Raw genomic sequence first — 19,670 nt, 5'->3', positions numbered from 1 at the left:
AAGAGGTCCTACCACCAATAAAAGAAATGCAAGGGAACTCCTCATATTTCCATGTTTCATCTACACAGTTTAAAGTACAGAACCAATATTTATAGTCGTTCCAAAGATCTTTAAGCTATAGCCTCTTATTAAGGTTTCTACTAAACAAAAAAAAATTAGGCAGGTTGACATTCAATCGAAGAAATTTGAATTATGTTCCAATTACATATAAAAGATGCACATTTAGGTGGTTTGTTTATAAACCCCCAAGTGACGTCATACCGGGCTATTACTCGGGCCGTAACTTCAGTTACATCACGTCAGAGACGGACGGAAGATGGCAGCCTTCTAATGTATTTATCACTTCTGATTCTATGCTCCAGCTTACATTGTCGCCGCTGTTTCGAGTAAGTTTAGAATGAGTAAGTAAGTATCTATACAGTGTTTCCCGAGCGCTAAAACACGCTCTTCCTCAAATGATAAGGCCCAAATAGTAAGAGTTTGATAAGAGTCAGCGGTGGGTAGCGGCTTGCCAGTGCCCCTAATTTTGTTGATGTCCGTAACGATGAAAAAACTCGCCTGCATTCTCTTGACAATGAAAAGCTAAGTTTCATCATGGGCTGCTTTATACGAATAAGCAAGATAACAATAAAGTAATCAAAACAAAATAAGCAAATAACAAGTAAAGAAAACCTGCTGACTTGAACTTGAATACTTGTTTGAGGGAGATATGAAAAACTTTTACATGATATAACTTAATCGATCGATTCTAGCCAACCTACACAGAATATTTAGCAACCTTAGTCTACCAGGAGCACGTAGGAGGCGAACAATCCCAGGGCTCGTCAAGTCGAGGTATTTTGATGGCCGATGAGTTGGGAGGGGTATTATTAGTGCACACGTTACCCGACTTTCCTAACATGCAAAGTAAGTTAAAAGTTACAACCATTACATTAAAGTTGTTTTTTAGTAACTCTTAAAGGAAACCAGATTGCGCTGGTCCGACCAAATCTGTACCACTCTGGATACCACAAACTACGATGCCATACACACTACCGAGAACAGAGGAAGATGGCGAAACATTATCCAGAGAAGGGTAATGGGTGGAAATGGTCACGACCCTCAGACATGACGAATGCGACTCAGAGAGGAGGATAGGGAACCGTTATAGTGACAGACGCTGTAACAATGCATTAAGACTAATCTTAGCCACAACCTACCTTCAGGCAAAGGTGGCTAATATTACTCTTAATGCTAATCGCTAAAATTACAACAATGTGTTAGCCTGCCCTTTTTTGTAGCGGAGTCCGAACCTGCGAGGTCTCTACGTCAAGGGGGCTCGCGGCTTATATGATATTACCAAAATATGTTAGAGGTCACCCACTAAACGACTCCCCTGCATTCTCGTCCAAAAAACTTGATCACCGCCCGTGACAGAACTTGGGAGAGGAAGGACGGGTTACCGCGGTCAACACTGCAACCAGACGTGTTGGTTTACCCTAGAGATGTTCTGCCCTAATTTTTTTAATTAAAGTGTTAGTAGTCCGATGAGCTGAAAAGCAATCAGCGTATTAAAAATATTTCATTCAAGTATTTCTTTCCGGGCGTTTTTAAATTGTAATAACTCCAACATCGATTCGAACCTACCATTTGTCTAGTTGAATAGCAATTCAAATAATTTAATTTCAATAACCAGAGGTCAGGTCAGTATTCCCGGAAGACCAACTAGAGTATGGACATCTATTCGTTTGTTTGTCACTCGACTTGCGAACTCTGGATAAGGTAGCTGTTGCGATTAAGTCAACGATGCCAAAAGTCAAACTAGTTCAGATGCCGTCGAGATTGGAATCTATTTTGCCGAATTGGAAAAAGTTGAATGAACCTGCACAGTCAACTCAAAATCGGTTAGTTGGTTTTTACTTATAGCTCAAACCGTCTGGCGATTATCAGAGATCATCATAATGGCACGAGGTGATATTTTGACTGGAATAACAGTTATCCTTCAATACCGGAACATATGAAATTAAAAAAAACAGAATACGGACTTGGCGCTCGTCACTCCCATGATTGGTCAATAACTGACGCTAATACATTGCAATAATAACTACGTCGATCCATACACATATTTTTGGAAAATATTCAGATGTAATTGCAATAATTTAACTCAACCTCTTTTCTTTATATAATTTTGAAATTGCACATACGATTTTTATGGAGCCCGTAGTTATGGATGCCGTAAAAAGTGACTAAGACATTTTGGAGAATGGGCAGCAGTGCTCTCCGAGTATTATACCAAGGCACTGGGATCACCAGCCAGAATTTACTGGTGGTGGGGCGTATTGAAAACCTGCACAGATAGTTACTAACATCCTGCATATTTCTATCGTGATGCAGTCATGCGTTCCGTTTTCAAAAGTGGGACAATTTTAATACTGTACAATTGAGATTTCCACCTCATTGGTCAAAATGGGTGGTTCCAGCAAACGCCCACCTAGCGCAATGGGTTATGTAAACTGGTTGTGTAGCATGTTTGAAATGAGTGGAAGTAATAACTCAATCAACATAACTGACACTTCCAGTAAACCAATACCGGCTATGGAGTTTCTCACGATACAGAATACATTACGTGGAATCATATTAGGCAGACGACCAGGTGACAACCGATGTCTGTACAAGCGGTTCGCGATGTTACAGAAGATTGTTCTAGACGTTTACGGAAACGATAAACATAGAAAACCTATCTGTGCTAAAGATTTTAGGTAAATACTTTCTATGTTACTTGTAACATTGCTACGGTAATAATTCAATTTCTCTTTCTCTTCTAATTCATTATGGAAGCCCTTATTTTTTATTTATTTATTACAAAATTATAAATCTCTTCTAAACTTCGCTTAAGGTACTTGGCAAGTAGGTTTTTACTTGGACTTTTCTGCATCTAACAAAGTATATTTTTATTACTGCATACAATATATTTTTTATTTGGGTGGACGAGCTCACACCCGCCTGTCGCTTCGTGGACATTGGATACTAAAAACATTAACAACGTAAATGCTACCACTTATCAGATGCAGAACCTATCAAACATACACATACATACATAACACTGGTGGTAGGACCTCTTGTCAGTCCGCGCGGATGGGTACCACCAGCCTGCCTGTTTCTGCCGTGAAGCAGTAATGCGTTTCAGTTTGAAGGGTGGGGCGGCCGTTGTAACTATACTTAAGACCTTAGAACTTACATCTCAAGGTGGGTGGCATATTTACGTTGTAGATGTCTCAGTTTTTACAGCAAGCACATCGGCTGCCCCACCTTTCGAACCGAAGCGCTTTATTGCTTCACGGCAGAAATAGGTAGGGTGGTTATCTGCACGTGCGGCCTTACAAGGCGCTCTAACTCTAAGTAGTACCTAATAAAACAGATAAAGCATTTGTGTCCAAAGTGTTACATCCATCGGTTTTAAACAATTTATTGAAAATTTCAGCGTGCGAAACATCAACTCCATATCCTTAAAGTACCCCGACCAAGTTTATTACATAAACAACGCTTCTGATCACGCGAGATTCGCAGTCAGTGCGGCGACTCACTGGCAAAGAAGTGGAGCCAGCGCAGCGCAGTACTGGACTTGTACTAACACCCTTGAAAACCGCGACGACACAGCCAAAGGAGGCTTCGTTCTTTGCCTAGAACATTATGGAATTTGGTGGAGTTTTGACAATTTGAAGGTCAATGAACCTGTCTGTTGATTTTGTGAATAAAAAGCTATTTAGAGGCGTTGTGTAATGATTTTTTTCGTGTAAAATGCTTCGTTTTTGGCACACAGATGCAATGGGATGAAGTTTTATATTTATTGAAAGGAAATAAAAATAAATGACTTCAGCAAGATATTAAGTACAGTTGATGAATGTTAAAGTAAATTCTACGACTGCCCGATTTGGCAAAAGGCCATATTCGTGAGAATAACTGCGAAGTAAACTCTGGGTGCCTGTTTATTTTTTAAGCTAAATCCTCAAATGGGCGGTGTATTCGGCTGCTCTTTACAGTCATATATTTTTTCAACTTTTATATCTAATAACTACAGGTAGTGTCCGAACGTTTTGTGGGATCTACTTACTTATTTTATACTAGCGACCCGCCCTCGCTTCGCTTCGGAAACATTAAAACACACAAGAAACAGAAAAAAAAAAAAAAAAAAAAAAAAAAATTTTGCCTATGTTCATCAGGGACAATGTCGGCTTCTAATGCAAAAAGAATTTTTCAAATCGATCCAGTAGTTTCGGAGCCTATTCGAAACAAACAAACAAACAAATCTTTCCTCTTTATAATATTAGTATAGATGAAGCACAGGCAATGGTATAAAGTCTTGTTTATCCAGTACTTTGGCTTTGTGGTGGCGGCTTATTGTATGTAGTACCACTGTGCTCACTGCATCTCTTACGCGAAAGTCCAAAACAGTCATCGGTCATAGACAAGTCATATACATACCTCTATACCGGCTGACGAAAGCAGATCGTATAGAGTAGTACGGTGTAGGGGTACTTGCATAGGGCCTATTGGAATTCTGGATTGTTACAACAACCATACTTTCTACCGTGAATGAGTCAAGGGCGGATCCAGCTTTGGCGCCAGGAGGGGGTCACATAGTCAAATTTAGATACGTTCGTTCCCAAACGTTTGCCATTATACAAATTTATTATATTATATTAAATTAATTAAATATTGAAGGTATGTAGTTACATAAAATCTGTATGGTGACAAAATATATAAATAAAATCATTATATTCAATTAGTGGTCCACCTAAGTCCTGGAACCAGCTCAGGGGGTGGTCATGACCCCCATGACCCCCCCCCTGGATCCGCCATTGGAATGAGTCATGCGTTCCAGCTTGAAAGATTGAGCAACCGTTACATTGCACACTTGAGACTTGGATCTCATATGTCAGTGGTTGGCGGAATTTTAGAATTCATTATGATGCCTATGACCTTCCACCTATGCAGTAAAATAAATAAATAAAATATTATTTGTTGATTCGATAATATTTTACATGCATGAAATACAAGAGTTAGAATTTTGAATTCGTAAAGCTTTGCGGTACGTTTGCTGCTAGGGGTGCTGTTCCCACTGCATACAATTATGAGTTTACTTTCTCGATATTGAGTCCATGATGACCTGGAGCTTGACTCAGTCAGTAAGTATCTACAGTCGGCATCATTGCGCCACTTTGAGAAGGCGGCACTGAGTTTCTCGCCGGATCTTCTTAGTGGGTCGCGTTTCCGATCCAGTGGTAGATTCTGTGAAGCACTGCTCTTGCAGGGGTCAGTGTTAGCATCACTCCGGTTTGAGCCCCGTGAGCTCACCTACTAGTTAAGGTTACGCTGAAATAGCCTCTCAAGCTAACAGCATAGGTAGGAAAAGAAAAAAAAAGATATAGAGAACGTTAAAAAACTCGCACTAAGGCACACTGAAGGATTCATTGAACTTATCTTTTATAAACAGCACACCCCATTTTACGGAATCAGTGGCTGCCATTATGTCTTTATCAATAGTTGTAGGAGTTACAATACATTTTGAGAGGTAAGTTTACAGATGAAGTACAGTACACTGAATTAAAACAACAATCAAAATATTACTCGTTTAATATACAACACAAAAACTAATATTTACATGAGTGTTGTCTCCAACGCATAAGTCACAATAAAGAAAAAGTGGATATTACTATCGGCTATTAACCGGATATAAATAATGTCTAGATATTGAACAGAATTTGGGAAATATTCGCTTCTTCACTAATCCTATCTGTATTAGTGCTTAGAGGGGATATCCCTTTTTTATTATGTGTATAAATTCATTGCTTAACTATAATTCGTTCCAAATCGTTGGCACAACGTGAGCTTGATGTATTTACAATTCTCTCGACTGTTTCGAAATAATTACAATGTTTCAAATGTAATTTGCAGTTTGATAGAAAAGTCCATCGCGGCGTTGTTTGATTAAAAAAACAACTTAATAATTGGCACAACGCATCCACTATCCCGTGCAGTCGATTTTAGGGGATTAGCAGGTCGTAGATACATAAAAATTAATCGAAAATCTTATTAATTCTAAGCTAATATTAAATGATTGTAATTACAGCAATGCGATCGTCATTTATTTATTTTAGTGATGTAACTATGAAAACTGACAAAACGATAATAATGAAATGATAATAAAGCACCAAAGTTTTTTTTATGAATATTTGGTATCCTCCACCTTCAGCAGGTAATTAATTATATGTAACCTTTGATTATTTCACAAAATAAATTTAGCTGTTTTATTAAAAAAAGCCACAGTTTATTTGCCGTGCAAAATATTTTATAAATAGAACGGTGCAAATTTGGTAAAGATTGTTTTTTAAAGTGATGGGAAAATTTCGATGTTTCATTGTTAATTAATGTAAAATAAAGTTATTTTCAATTAAATTTGGCAGCGAAATTTAAATCCCTCCGAATTTAAGGGACAACCCTGAGCGAGGGCATTCTCGTGAACCACGAGTCCTGTTTTACTTTGAGATAGTACGAATCGCGTGGAGACGGTGCGATTAAAGCTTCCTCCAATACTTTGAGAGCGCACGTTGGCAGAACTTTCGCGCTGTATTCGGCTGCTTCGCCGGGCATCGTCACCGCGCAGTATGCTGTCGATGCACTAACGTCCGAATTCGGCGTATCAGGGCGGCTGGAAATTGTACGAAATAACTGTAAATTGTTTTATTGAGAGACGCGCAAACACGGCTATAGTATATGTCCTTTGTGAAAAACATAAAAAAATTATAAGCTAATTTGACAGAATAAATAAGTGTTCGGATAGATCTTGCTACTTGACTTCAGTTCTATACAATTAATACTATTCAGACTTTTTAGCTAACCTTACAATCTGTAGTGAAAATAGCCTGGAACCTATGTCTGTGCGTTACTTTTTTTTTGTATTACATTACGTACAGTGTGCATGCATGTGACTAGGAGATGTATGGAAATGGCAGTGCAAGGTAGAGGGGGAAGATGACGACCGAAGAAGACATGTATGGAGTGTGTGAATGATGATATGAGACAGAGAGGAGTGAGTGTTGAGATGACGGCTGATAAACGAGAATGGAATAGAAAAATTCGCTGTGCTGACCTCACCTACTAGGTTGAGGTGGAGAAAAAAGAAGAAAGAAGACTATATTGCGTATGTAACTTCACTTATATTTCGATTGCAATTATTTATTGCTAACAGAAATAAGGAAGTTTTGCAATATATCTATATATCTTTGTACCTGACCGGTTGACTGGGCGGTTGCAATTGCGCCGGTGGAGCGTATATCTCGGCAGCAGACAGATCCGGTGCGTGTAGTAGCACTACGTTCAGACGCCTTGACCGAAGACTGGCGCGCAGTGCGCGTGCGGCGCCCCATGTCCCCCAACGCACCGCCGCGGCGCCCGCACTGCCTTCACCGTTCTCAGCCTCGGTCCGGGCTAGACTCTCGCACGCCGTGTCCGATGTCAAACCTAATTAAAACACTATAAACCTTAACTGCGAAAGAAGGACAAAATAACTTGCATCATGTTTGTAACAATTTGCAATGACGTAATCCATTATCTTGTAACAAATGTTCACGATTAACTTACACGGTGAAGGAATAACATCGTGTAATAAAAATCAAACCCGCAAAATTACGATAGTATAATTTGCGTAAATTTGCGTAATTACTGGTGGTAGGACCTCTTGTGAGTCCGCACGGGTAGGTACCATCATCCTGCCTATTTCTGCCGTGAAGCAGTAATGCGTTTCGGTTTGAAGGGTGGGGCAGCCGTTGTAACTATACTTGAGACCTTAGAACTTATATCTCAAGGTGGGTGGCGCATTTACGTTATATATGTTTATGGGCTCCAATAATCACTTAACACCAGGCTGACTGTGAGCTCTTCCACCCAACTAAGCAATAAAAAAAGTGCATAGTGCCTTACAAACCCAAGTTGCTTTACAATTAGGATTGAAATTGAAGTCATTACCAGATGGTATAGGATTTGTAATCTTTTTTTTATTATTGAGAGATTACTGGTGGCCCAGAGACCTTTCCAGTTTTACCAGGGCAGGTGGGCGAGCGAGGGCTCAGCCAGGAGGGGTGGGATTTGCTAACAGCTACCCGAGCGCCTCCAAAGGCGACCTAGCAACTCAAGAGTACTTAGCTGCTTCGCGAATGAATTTACTACCGGATCGGAATCGCAACCCGCTGAGAAGATCCGGCGAGAGCTTTGTAATCTAATTGAATTATCAACTAAAGTAGATGCAAGTAAATACATACACAGTGTATCCATCAAGGATTACCCCATCAAGGGTTTTAACCCACAGACACAGCCCATTGAGTTTCTCGCCGGATCTTCTCAGTGGGTCGCGCTTCCAATCCGGTGGTAGATTCTGCGAAGCACTGCTCTTGCTAGGGCCAGTGTTAGCAACACTCCGGTTTGAGCCCCGTGAGCTCACCTACGTGTTAGGGCGAAGCTGAGATGCCTCTCAAGGCTATCAGCATAGGTAGGTTTAAAAAAAAGGATTACCTATGTAAAAAAGTCGTCCGGCATAAGGGTGATCAGCTGCAGCAGCCGCCAATAGTGGGGAGAAGGTGCGCGCGACGCGGAGTGCTCCAAGTACGTTGCCCCGAAGTGCGCTCTCCCAACAAGACGCACCACCTCGTCCGCTGCTACCAGCCGTGTTGATTACAGCCCAAATACCTAAGGACGATGATATCGAACTTAGTAAATTATTTAACTGTACAATCAATAAATAGGTTGTGGCGTTTAAGAACGCACCTTTTTATGATGCGTAAGCCGGAACGCACGAGAGGTGGAAAAAACGAAGATAGTCTGTGACACGGGACCTTTTTACCGCCAGAAATACATAAGACAAAAAAAAATGTGTATAACTTAGAACTGTGTAAGCCGCTGCAGCAATAAAACTCCTATTGTTTCAACTGTGGTGTTAATTACGAGTGATCCAAAAACACGATTTTCTCGCGAAATAAAAAAGGGACTCTATACGGACTTCCCTCAAGCTTATTATTAATAGTTGAAATAATAAACTAAGATCTATATATAGACAGTTATTATGAAATCAGTGACCTATGTTGATAACATTTGTCATTTAAAATTCGGAGACTTTTGATGATTATTAAACTATTATTTTTGCGTAACCGGGTGAATGAACGCAGGTCCCCCTGTTATAATTAAGTGGTTAAGAAGCTCGTAGACATCACAGGGTGAATGTCGCCACCCACCTTGGGACATAAGGTCTAGGTCTGAGTCTTCCGGTTGATTGAATCACGCAGTCAAAATCAAAATAAATAATAGTTTAAAAAAACTAACAAAATACGCTTTTATAGAAAATCCAACTAAAAAATAGAAAACAAAATTTTAACAAAGTGGAATTAAAAATAGTCTAAGAAAAAAAAAAAATTGTAAAAAAGCGTGGGGTGCTTTTCAACATATTATCAAAATAACCCTTCTACTCATATCTGTTCATAAAATATTTATAGCTACTGATACCATGCCTAAGTGTTCTGTGAATAAATCTAGAAAAACACGCTCAATTTTCCTAAGTTATTCTTCTACACTTGAGTTTTCTTTCTTATTTCAAGCAGGTTAAAAACAGAGTTTAAGTTACGGTAATCAAATGTTCGCCCTCTGTCAATCAAATGTATGTAAGCAAGCAAGTAAATGTAGAATCACTACCTACGTAGCGAAGCTATAGTTTTCTCGCAACAAAGATTCCTACAAGATTTACCAACAGATGGCGTAACGGGTTGGTTCGTTAAAACAGTTTTCTACTTGAAGGTTTTACTATTTTTACATTATTAGGTATGTATTCGTAATATATATTTTTTTATTATGATTTTATTATATTTATTTTGTAAAAGAGTTGCATTGAATAACAGTATATGTATAAATAAATAGACAAAGGCACAGCCTTTTCTCCTATTTTCCCAACGGATCTTTCTTTTTTTTTAAATATTAAATTCATTAAATTAGTCAATATAATTCATTTGACATATATGAGTAAATAATAAACGTTACATGTTGAAGGGCCTCTAACTATGATTATCTCTTGTCTTATCACTACCGGAAATAAATACATACCGAAATTTTCATAATTAAAAAAAAGTAAACTTCATTAAACAGAATATATACCAAATATTCAGCTATTCACTATGAGCACTGCTGGTGTAGTGGTATCATGCAAGATTCCCATTCTTGCGACCCGGGTTCGATTCCCGGGCAGTGCATTTTTTACGTTTCGTCAACAGGGTTTAAAGTAATTTTTTTTCGATTACCTTTAAGACTATTTACAATTCTATCGATATTTATTGAAGTTTTTTGTTTAAAAAGAAATCGTTACCAAAATCGTCAACCACCTTATGCAATATTGTTTTTGGGAATCTAAAGGTTTTTATTTATTTACTAGCCGACCTGGCAGACTTCGTAGTGCCTCAATCGATAAATAAAAGACCGACGTGGGACACATCAAAAGAAAGACAAAATTGTTATTTTTATTTAATTCCGAGCATTTTCATATTTATCTACTATTTAAACCTTCTCTGGACTTCCACAAATAATTTAAGACCAAAACTAGCCAAATCGGTCCAGTAGTTCTCGAGTTTTAGCGAGACTAACGAACAGCAATTCATTTGGGGGTTGGTGCTTCCCGCTTCCGTAGGTTTAACCCGCGATTCCCTACAAGTGACCCCTGGGTGGTGCTAAACGGGAGCCGAAAACATAACCGGTGGTAGGACCTAGTCCGACTGGCTGGCGACCACCCTCCAACTAGAGTCCGCCGCCAAATAGCCTAGCTGTGTTCCGGCGTGTGGGTTGGAGAGCCAGTTCTATCCCTTCCCTTTCCCCTTCCTTGTTGGGGTTGAGTCTTGGTGACGCCTGGAACTTGCGGAGCAGACGTGCGTGCGAACTCACGGGGCGTGATTGTTTGACGGGGGTATAGGGAGACCCAGTGAAACGGTACCCGCTGCCGCCCGCCGGTCAGTAGGGGACCTGAACCCGGGTGTCTCTACTAAACTCCGCCCCGGGAAGCTGTCCCGCCAACCGGTGTAAAATCCTGCCGTGCGGTCGTCGTGCCGGAGTCGGAGACCGGAGTGGATCCCGGCGATCGCACGCAGAGTGGACTGGGGGCCCTTCCATGCCCTGCGTCAGTCTCTCACGCAACCCGTGGTCGAGCACGTACTATGTTCCGCGCTTCATTCAGGTGTTGCCTCGATCTCACCTCCAACATCCTACCTCTCCTAATCCTACTCTCCGAAAACATAAACATCATGAAGACGACAAAAAAAAAGAAAAGGGTTTCACAGGCGGTCCCCCATTCCACATTTAATGTGGATTTCAGCAATGTCAGGGGCCTACATAGCAACCTTGACGCCGTACACCACCACCTTGAGACGGCGCAGCCTGCCCTGCTTTTTTTAACGGAGACGCAGATATCTGCTCCGGATGATACCTCATACCTTGAATACCCCGGCTACGTATTGGAGCACAACTTCCTGCGTAAAGCCGGGGTGTGCGTATTCGTCCGGGCTGATGTCTGTTGTCGCCGTCTTCGGGGCCTCGAACAACGGGACCTGTCCCTCTTGTGGCTGCGCGTAGATCACGGGGGCCGTAGCCGAATCTACGCGTGCCTGTACAGGTCCCACAGCAGTGATGCAGGTTCAGCTCTGTTTGAGCATGTGCAAGAGGGGACTAACCGCGTGCTTGAGCAGTACCCATCTGCGGAGGTAGTGGTTCTTGGAGACTTTAATGCTCACCACCAAGAGTGGTTGGGATCCAGAACCACTGACCTCCCGGGTCGGACTGCCTACGATTTCGCCTTGGCCTACGGCTTCTCCCAGCTGGTGACACAGCCCACCCGTGTCCCAGATATCGAGGGGCACGAGCCTTCTTTGTTGGACCTTCTGCTGACCACAGATCCGGCCGGATACAGTGTGGTGGTCGACGCTCCGCTTGGATCGTCTGATCACTGCCTTATTCGTGCTGCCGTACCACTCTCTCGTCCTGATCGTCGAACGACGACCAGGTATCGAAGAGTTTGGCGGTATATGTCAGCAGACTGGGATGGATTGCGTGAATTTTACGCATCCTACCCATGGGGGCGGTTCTGCTTTTCCTCTGCTGATCCTGACGTCTGTGCGGACCGTCTTAAAGACGTGGTGCTCCAGGGGATGGAATTGTTTATTCCCTCCTCTGAAGTGCCCGTTGGGGGTCGCAGCAGACCCTGGTATAACAATGCCAGCAGGGATGCTGCACACCTCAAGCGGTCCGCATACGTGGCATGGGATAATGCCAGGAGACGTCGGGATCCTAACATCTCAGGGGAAAGGCGGAAATATAACGCCGCTTCCAGGTCCTACAAGAAGGTAATTGCCAAGGCGAAGTCGGAGCACGTCGCTAGAGTTGGCGAGCGATTGAAGAGCTATCCCTCCGGGAGCCGTGCTTTTTGGTCGCTCGCCAAAGCTGCAGAAGGAAACTTCTGCAGGTCTAGTCTCCCACCACTGCGCAAGTCCGATGACAATCTGGCCCACAGCGCGAAAGAGAAGGCTGACCTTCTGGTCAAACTCTTCGCCTCGAACTCGACTGTGGACGACGGGGGTGCCACACCACCGAACATCCCCCGGTGTGATAGCTCCCTGCCGGAAATCTGCTTCACACAGTGTGCAGTCAGGCGGGAGCTCAGACTCCTGGACGTCCATAAGTCGAGTGGGCCAGACGGCATCCCCGCAGTGGTTTTGAAAACGTGCGCCCCTGAGCTGACACCTGCGCTAACGCGTTTGTATCGCCTCTCTTATTGCACTAACAGGGTTCCGTCTTCATGGAAGACCGCCCACGTCCACCCTATCCCCAAGAAGGGTGACCGGTCGGACCCATCGAGCTACAGGCCTATCGCGATAACTTCCTTGCTTTCCAAGGTGATGGAGCGAATTATAAATACACAACTCCTGAAGTATCTTGAAGATCGCCAGCTGATCAGTGACCGACAGTACGGTTTCCGTCACGGTCGCTCAGCTGGCGATCTTCTTGTATACCTTACTCACAGGTGGGCTGAAGCCTTGGAGAGCAAGGGCGAGGCTCTTGCTGTGAGCCTTGATATCGCGAAGGCCTTCGACAGGGTCTGGCATAGGGCACTTCTATCGAAGTTACCATCTTACGGAATCCCCGAGGGTCTCTGCAAGTGGATCGCTAGCTTTTTGGATGGGCGGAGCATCACGGTCGTTGTAGACGGTGACTGTTCTGATACCATGACCATTAACGCTGGCGTTCCACAAGGTTCGGTGCTCTCCCCCACGCTTTTCATCCTGTATATCAATGACATGCTGTCTATTGATGGCATGCATTGCTATGCAGATGATAGCACGGGGGATGCGCGATATATCGGCCATCAGAGTCTCTCTCGGAGCGTGGTGCAAGAGAGACGATCAAAACTTGTGTCTGAAGTGGAGAACTCTCTGGGGCGAGTCTCCAAATGGGGTGAATCGAACTTAGTTCAATTCAACCCGTTGAAGACACAGGTTTGCGCGTTCACTGCGAAGAAGGACCCCTTTGTCATGGCGCCGCAATTCCAAGGAGTATCCCTGCAACCTTCCGAGAGTATCGGGATACTTGGGGTCGACATTTCGAGCGATGTCCAGTTTCGGAGTCATTTGGAAGGCAAAGCCAAGTTGGCGTCCAAAATGCTGGGAGTCCTCAACAGAGCGAAGCGGTACTTCACGCCTGGACAAAGACTTTTGCTTTATAAAGCACAAGTCCGGCCTCGCGTGGAGTACTGCTCCCATCTCTGGGCCGGGGCTCCCAAATACCAGCTTCTTCCATTTGACTCCATACAGAGGAGGGCCGTTCGGATTGTCGATAATCCCATTCTCTCGGATCGTTTGGAGCCTCTGGGTCTGCGGAGGGACTTCGGTTCCCTCTGTATTTTGTACCGTATGTTCCATGGGGAGTGCTCTGAGGAATTGTTCGAGATGATACCAGCATCTCGTTTTTACCATCGCACCGCCCGCCACCGGAGTAGAGTTCATCCATACTACCTGGAGCCACTGCGGTCATCCACAGTGCGTTTCCAGAGATCTTTTTTGCCACGTACCATCCGGCTATGGAATGAGCTCCCCTCCACGGTGTTTCCCGAGCGCTATGACATGTCCTTCTTCAAACGAGGCTTATGGAGAGTATTAAGCGGTAGGCAGCGGCTTGGCTCTGCCCCTGGCATTGCTGAAGTCCATGGGCGACGGTAACCACTCACCATCAGGTGGGCCGTGTGCCCGTCTGCCTACAAAGGCAATAAAAAAAAAAAAAAAAAAAAAATTTTTATAAATATAGATAGAAGATGTAGATTGAAAAACAGGAGAAAAGAACGATTAGCGTTTTTGAGCGTACCGTGCTCGCCAGCCGGTAAATGCTGCGCCGTAGCTCTCGCGGCTTCCTCCAACATGTCTTCTCTAGCAACGTCCAGGTCAAGAGTCACAAGTCTCGGAGGAGGCTCATTCTCAGAAGTTGACGCGACGTGAGCTTGCAGCCAGGAATCAGCGAGCCGAGCCCCAAGGCCTCCGGACCGACATCCAGCAATTACTCGCCACCCGCGACCACTAAGGTATGTTGCTATCTGCAATATAAGAAAAACCAGTTTTTTTTTATGATTGAAAGATTACTTGTGGCCCGGAGGCCTTTCCAGGTTCACCAGGAGGGGTGGGATTTGCTAACAGCTGCCCGAGCGCCTCCGAAGGATACCTAACAACTCAAGAGCAATTTCTTCGCAAATGAATCTACTACCGGATCGGAATCGCGACCTGAGAAGATCCGGCGAGAAACTCAGCGGGCTGATGCATGAGTTAGGTTACACGTCAACCTCTGTCGAGTTCGACGAGTACGGTTACCGGGGTTCCTCAGCCTGCTCCTAGTGTTAGAGCTGAAGGTATCTAAGGCAAGAGTTATTGGATCGGATGAAAAAAACCAGGCTGATATGTCGAACAAAGCTTCAAAAAGATCAATTATCGCAGACTATATTTTAATTGTTCAGTCCCCAGAGTTACGAATTGTTCTGTAAGCCACACTATAATTACTAAAAAGTAATAAATATATTTGAATGTTGAATCCTAAAACCAGCATAATTACTTTTATTGTATGTATAATTTATTTATAGTAATAATTGCTTAAAGAGGTGGATAATCTCAGGGTCGACCTAGTTTTAGATGGTCACTGGTGCCCATAGACATCAACAACGAAATGCCGTCACCCACCTTGAGACATGACTTTTAAATGTCAGTTTTACAGTACCGGATGGCCCACCCTTTAAGCCAAAACGCATTACTGCTTCACGGCAGAAATATGTAGGGTGGTGGTACTTACATGCGCGGGCTCAGAATGCATTCTACCTACCAACAATGTAATTACGGAAATTAAAATTTTTGCGAGTAGGATTTGTTGAGTTCGTACTTTATTAGAAAAATTTTTAGCTACCTACGGGATTCGAACACTGTCACAGTCGCATCCTTAGATACAGATGCACCGGGCGTCTTATTCTTTAGGCCACGACGACTTCAAAAGACACGGTGATCAATATTACGAAAAATAAACACTTTTTCTTGCCTGCAATCCAAGTGCGGTGTCCACAGAAGTGACAAGTACGGTCTTTGCGCTGTCCACAGGTAGAACCTCCGCCACCCTGACTTTCCTGAGCAAGTACAAGAGTAGTGCTCCGACTATAGAACATAACGCTGCCAGTTGCAGCCCGAGCGATAACCACGTTAAGGTGTCCATTGAGTTTAATGCGTTTTCATTTCCTCACGTGAGATCTGAAACAAACAACACGGAATGTTATATGGGTAAATGACTTGTTATGTAACATAGCAACAGGTCTTATGGTGTAAAACATTTACTTCGAAACGTGACTTTAAGCCTGAATTATGGCTTGTCTTCTTAGATTATATTTATTTTTCTTTAATGTTTTTCTTTTCTTTTTGCCTACCTATTTTTTTTCCGTACTTATGCTGATAGCCTTGAGAGGCTATATCAGCTTCTCCTTGGCGTGTAGGGGATCTCACGGGGTTCAAACTAGGTGTGTTGCTAACACTGGCCCTAGCAAGAGCAGTGCTTCGCAGAATCTACCACCGGATCGGAAACGCGACCCACTGAGAAGATCCGGCGAGAAACTCAGTGGGCTGTGTCTATGGGTTAATTCACTCATCGAGCCTTTCGTCGCAAGCGACGGGTTCGACTAGGACGGTAACCGGACCTACCTATACCAGTCACCTCTGGGGCTTGTCTTAGCTTCAGCGATCGTATAGACGACCTCACGGGACTCAGCCTGGTGACTTTCTAACACTAGCCTTAGTAAGGTCTGTACTTCGCTGAATCTACCACCGGATCGGAATCGCGACCCACTGAGAAGATCCGGCCAGGAACTCAGTGGGATTTAATGTTATTGGTAATTGTCATTTAAACCGCTCTAAATTTGGTAGAAGAGCTTATTGCCCATCTAGTATTGAATGGTTCCAGAGATCGTAGTAATCACAATGTTGGTAGTGTTATTAACCACCTTGAGATATGATAACAGAATTAACTGGATTATTTAACGACTATCCTTCTTTTCTAACAGAAGTGCATGGCTGCATCGCTGCAGGAATCGACAAAACACTGGTACCTACTCGTGTGTATGTACCCGTACAGTAGTAATGTTTCAAAGCTCCAAGCGTCTATTATAATCGTTTCAGTATTGGTTCGTTAAGTATAAAATTTAATAATAATATATAATAATACTAATATTTAACTTATTACTAATACAGAAATACGTTTATGTTATATAATAGTTCAATAGTTAAATACTTTTTTATATATTCTCGTAGAATCAATTAGTATATTGCTGTAGGAAGGATGTGGGTTGGATGCGCCCGTATCACAATGGCGATCAACATGGTAATTATAATTTAGTTGTATTCGACGATCGGCTCTCGCCTACACGTATGTAGAATTACAACGAATATTGAGTGATCTTGATTTTTTCGGTCTAGATGCTCACTTTCTTCTAGAACCTAGACAATTGCGAGTAAACACCATAACATGTTGCAAGATATGAGATCGAAAAGTCAATTGCATTGAGAATATAGCTCCCCTATCCATTAAGCCGTAATGCACGATTCCTTTTCGGAAGAGGAACAGGAAAAGGTTCGAAAATAAGACCGCTTATGCATTAGGTATTTCAAGGATAACCTAGTAGGTATGCTCAGATGTGTGAGGGCGGGAACGGAGGAGGGATTTACCAACAACTAAACTCCGAAGGATGCCTATTAGCTCAAAGAGAGATCCATCTGTCAGAAGATTGAACAAAAATTCAGGAGGATGATGCTATGGACTGAGTTTCGCGACGAACTCTCGGACGAGTATTGTACCTTTGTTCCGGTTGCTGCTGGCGTCAAAACTAATAACGTCCAAAACAGCACAGAGAATGGATCAAACACAAATGTTCACGATTGACTTCTACGGTGAAGAAATAACATCGTTTACGAAAAATCAAACCCGCAAAATTATAATTTGCCTAATTACTGGTGGTAGGACCTCTTGTGAGTCCGCACGGGTTGGTACCACCACCCTGCCTTTTTCTGCCGTGAAGCAGTAATGCGTTTCGGTTCGAAGGGTGGGGCAGCCGTTGTAGCTATACTGAGACCTTAGATCTTATATCACAAGGTGGGTGGCGCATTTACGTTGTAGATGTCTATGGGCTCCAGTAAACACTTAACAACCATGTGGCTGTGAGCTCATCCACCCATTTAAGCAATAAAAAAAGTTAAACTTTGAAAGATGCTTATTAGCACAAGGAGAGATCCATCTATCAAAAGATTGAACAAACATTCAGCAGGATGATGGTATGGACTGAGTTTCGCGACGAACTCTTGGACGAGTACTGTACCTTTGCGCCGGTAGCGTCAGAACTAATAACGTTCAACAGCACCGAGAATAGATCAAACGGATCTATAAAATTTCAACTACAATGCGCATTATGTTACGAGAGCTTGTAATATGAGAAAGAAACAAACCGACTACTGCACGTAATGTATATGTAGGCATTATGTCATTAAATAAAACACCGGTCAGTACTCAAAGTGATGTCTAGTGCATAACGCTGCTATTACAAAATGAAAGTCCTTCTCTAAGTGATCTTTTTGTCGGTTCCGGATGTAAGGTGAGCAGCAAAATCATCAAATGCACAACAGATCAATGCCGAGATTAGAAATAAATAATTATTCATGTGTCGATGTTTGAAATTAGATAGACGTTTGATTTCAAATCACTTTCTATTCATTCACGACAAAGAATATACTTGCTTTTTGTTACATACTTCTTTAATAAAACATATTTCTTGACACTAGAGATCCCATTCCACGACGCCCTTCATGCGGCCAATGATCGGAGGCGCTGGCGGGACATCACAAGGAGTAAAATCATGTCGAATTATAATGGTCACGACCCTCAGCAGTGAGGAAACGACGCGAGGAGGAGGATTTCTTGAATAAAATAATCATAAAGTCGGAACAAATTATTTAGAGTAATAAGGCATTGATAAGTTTTTAACAAAACCTATACGTAGTATTATGGCACGCTCTTCCCTACAAAGCAAGTTTAAACATGAATCCTATATTTACCGTACGATCCAGCTGTCTCTGGCGTCTATTGGAACGGTAACCGCTCGTCATCACGTGGGCCCTAAGCACGTTTGTAGGTGGTAATGAAGACGCGAGTCAAAGTCAAAAACTTTATAATTGCTGTCTAATATTTCATATATGCAATGGTTAAAATTACTGTTTCACTAAAAATAGTAAAACGTTCTCTATATTCAAATCGTAATTAAATTAACATACAGGATGTTATTTTTTATATTTACGAAGGTGGTCTGCGGTTGATCACATCGATCGTTGTCATTACGAGATATGATCCAACTAAAAGACGCATAAAAACGTGGGAGTGCGCATTGTGTATTGTTTTTTCTGGCGATTAAATGAAGAAGATCAGGGTCAAAGGTTTTTAAATGAATAATTTCAATCTTGATAAAAGAAAAAGATGATTGTAGTCGTAAACGATACCAATTAAGCGGGAAACAATTTTAAAATTTTGTTCCACGATCGAAGATTTATGTCAGTGAATTACAATGAATTTAAATAAAATTCAACTGAATATTCAATATTCAAATGTCGACGAACAATACTTTGGACGTCCGTGACCACGAAAAATTTAAACGAAAAGTTGGAAATGATATAATCACACTAAAAACACGAGATTAAACCGTGAAAGTAGTTTTAATTATTTGTACGACTCGCAAAAACCTAAGAATATTCAATGTGTTTTTTTAAAGAACGCTTTAAATCAGATATGACCTTGATGATTTTAATTTTATTTACGTAATTTTTTTTGATCTTCAAGTTTGGTGAAAAATGTCGTCTTGGGACGTGGAATATTTTTCTAGAAATAATAGTTTCCCGACGTGCATTTAAAACTATTAATGAAATGACAATATAATCCCTATAAATAAATGAAACCCGTGTAGTTTTTTACAGTACTATTGAGACCGCACGGATCGGTGCCACTATTCACTCTTCACTGGTGGTAGGACCTCTTCACTGGTGGTAGGACCTCTTGGGAGTCCG

At 42.3% G+C, this 19,670-nt stretch overlaps 2 protein-coding genes, 1 long non-coding RNA gene and 1 other non-coding gene across 7 annotated transcripts in view; 3 read left to right on the top strand and 1 right to left on the bottom strand.

Moving 5' to 3' along the window:
- The first annotated feature begins 899 nt into the window (after window positions 1–899).
- Window positions 900–3,722, top strand: LOC134200604 (uncharacterized). Its single transcript, XM_062673785.1, has 5 exons — window positions 900–906; window positions 950–1,075; window positions 1,676–1,883; window positions 2,559–2,738; window positions 3,461–3,722. The coding sequence occupies exons 1-5, from the start codon at window positions 900–902 to the stop codon at window positions 3,720–3,722; spliced, it is 783 nt and encodes a 260-aa protein (XP_062529769.1).
- A 1,875-nt stretch (window positions 3,723–5,597) lies between these two features.
- LOC101736981 (uncharacterized) overlaps window positions 5,598–19,670 on the bottom strand; it is a 68,286-nt gene continuing 54,213 nt past the window's right edge. For all 4 annotated transcript variants that reach the window (XM_004928214.5, XM_062673687.1, XM_062673688.1 and 1 more), the window contains 5 exons: window positions 15,622–15,827; window positions 14,413–14,638; window positions 8,548–8,721; window positions 7,269–7,500; window positions 5,598–6,688 (listed from right to left, as the gene is read on the bottom strand). In XM_004928214.5, coding sequence (XP_004928271.1) covers window positions 6,466–6,688; window positions 7,269–7,500; window positions 8,548–8,721; window positions 14,413–14,638; window positions 15,622–15,792 — 1,026 coding nt within the window. In that variant the 5' untranslated portion in view covers window positions 15,793–15,827 and the 3' untranslated portion in view covers window positions 5,598–6,465. The remainder of the gene's footprint in view (window positions 6,689–7,268; window positions 7,501–8,547; window positions 8,722–14,412; window positions 14,639–15,621; window positions 15,828–19,670) is intronic.
- On the top strand, window positions 10,198–10,268 carry TRNAG-CCC (transfer RNA glycine (anticodon CCC)). The gene has a single exon. It is a non-coding gene; the product is annotated as a tRNA-Gly (tRNA).
- On the top strand, window positions 15,745–18,504 carry LOC134200564 (uncharacterized). The gene is made up of 2 exons (XR_009975531.1): window positions 15,745–18,211; window positions 18,399–18,504. It is a non-coding gene; the product is annotated as an uncharacterized LOC134200564 (long non-coding RNA).

Source organism: Bombyx mori, chromosome 18 (assembly GCF_030269925.1).
Source record: "Bombyx mori chromosome 18, ASM3026992v2".
NCBI lineage: Eukaryota > Metazoa > Arthropoda > Insecta > Lepidoptera > Bombycidae > Bombyx > Bombyx mori.
The sequence above is the reverse complement of the archived record's forward strand: the minus strand, read 5'-3'. Positions and strand labels throughout refer to the sequence as shown.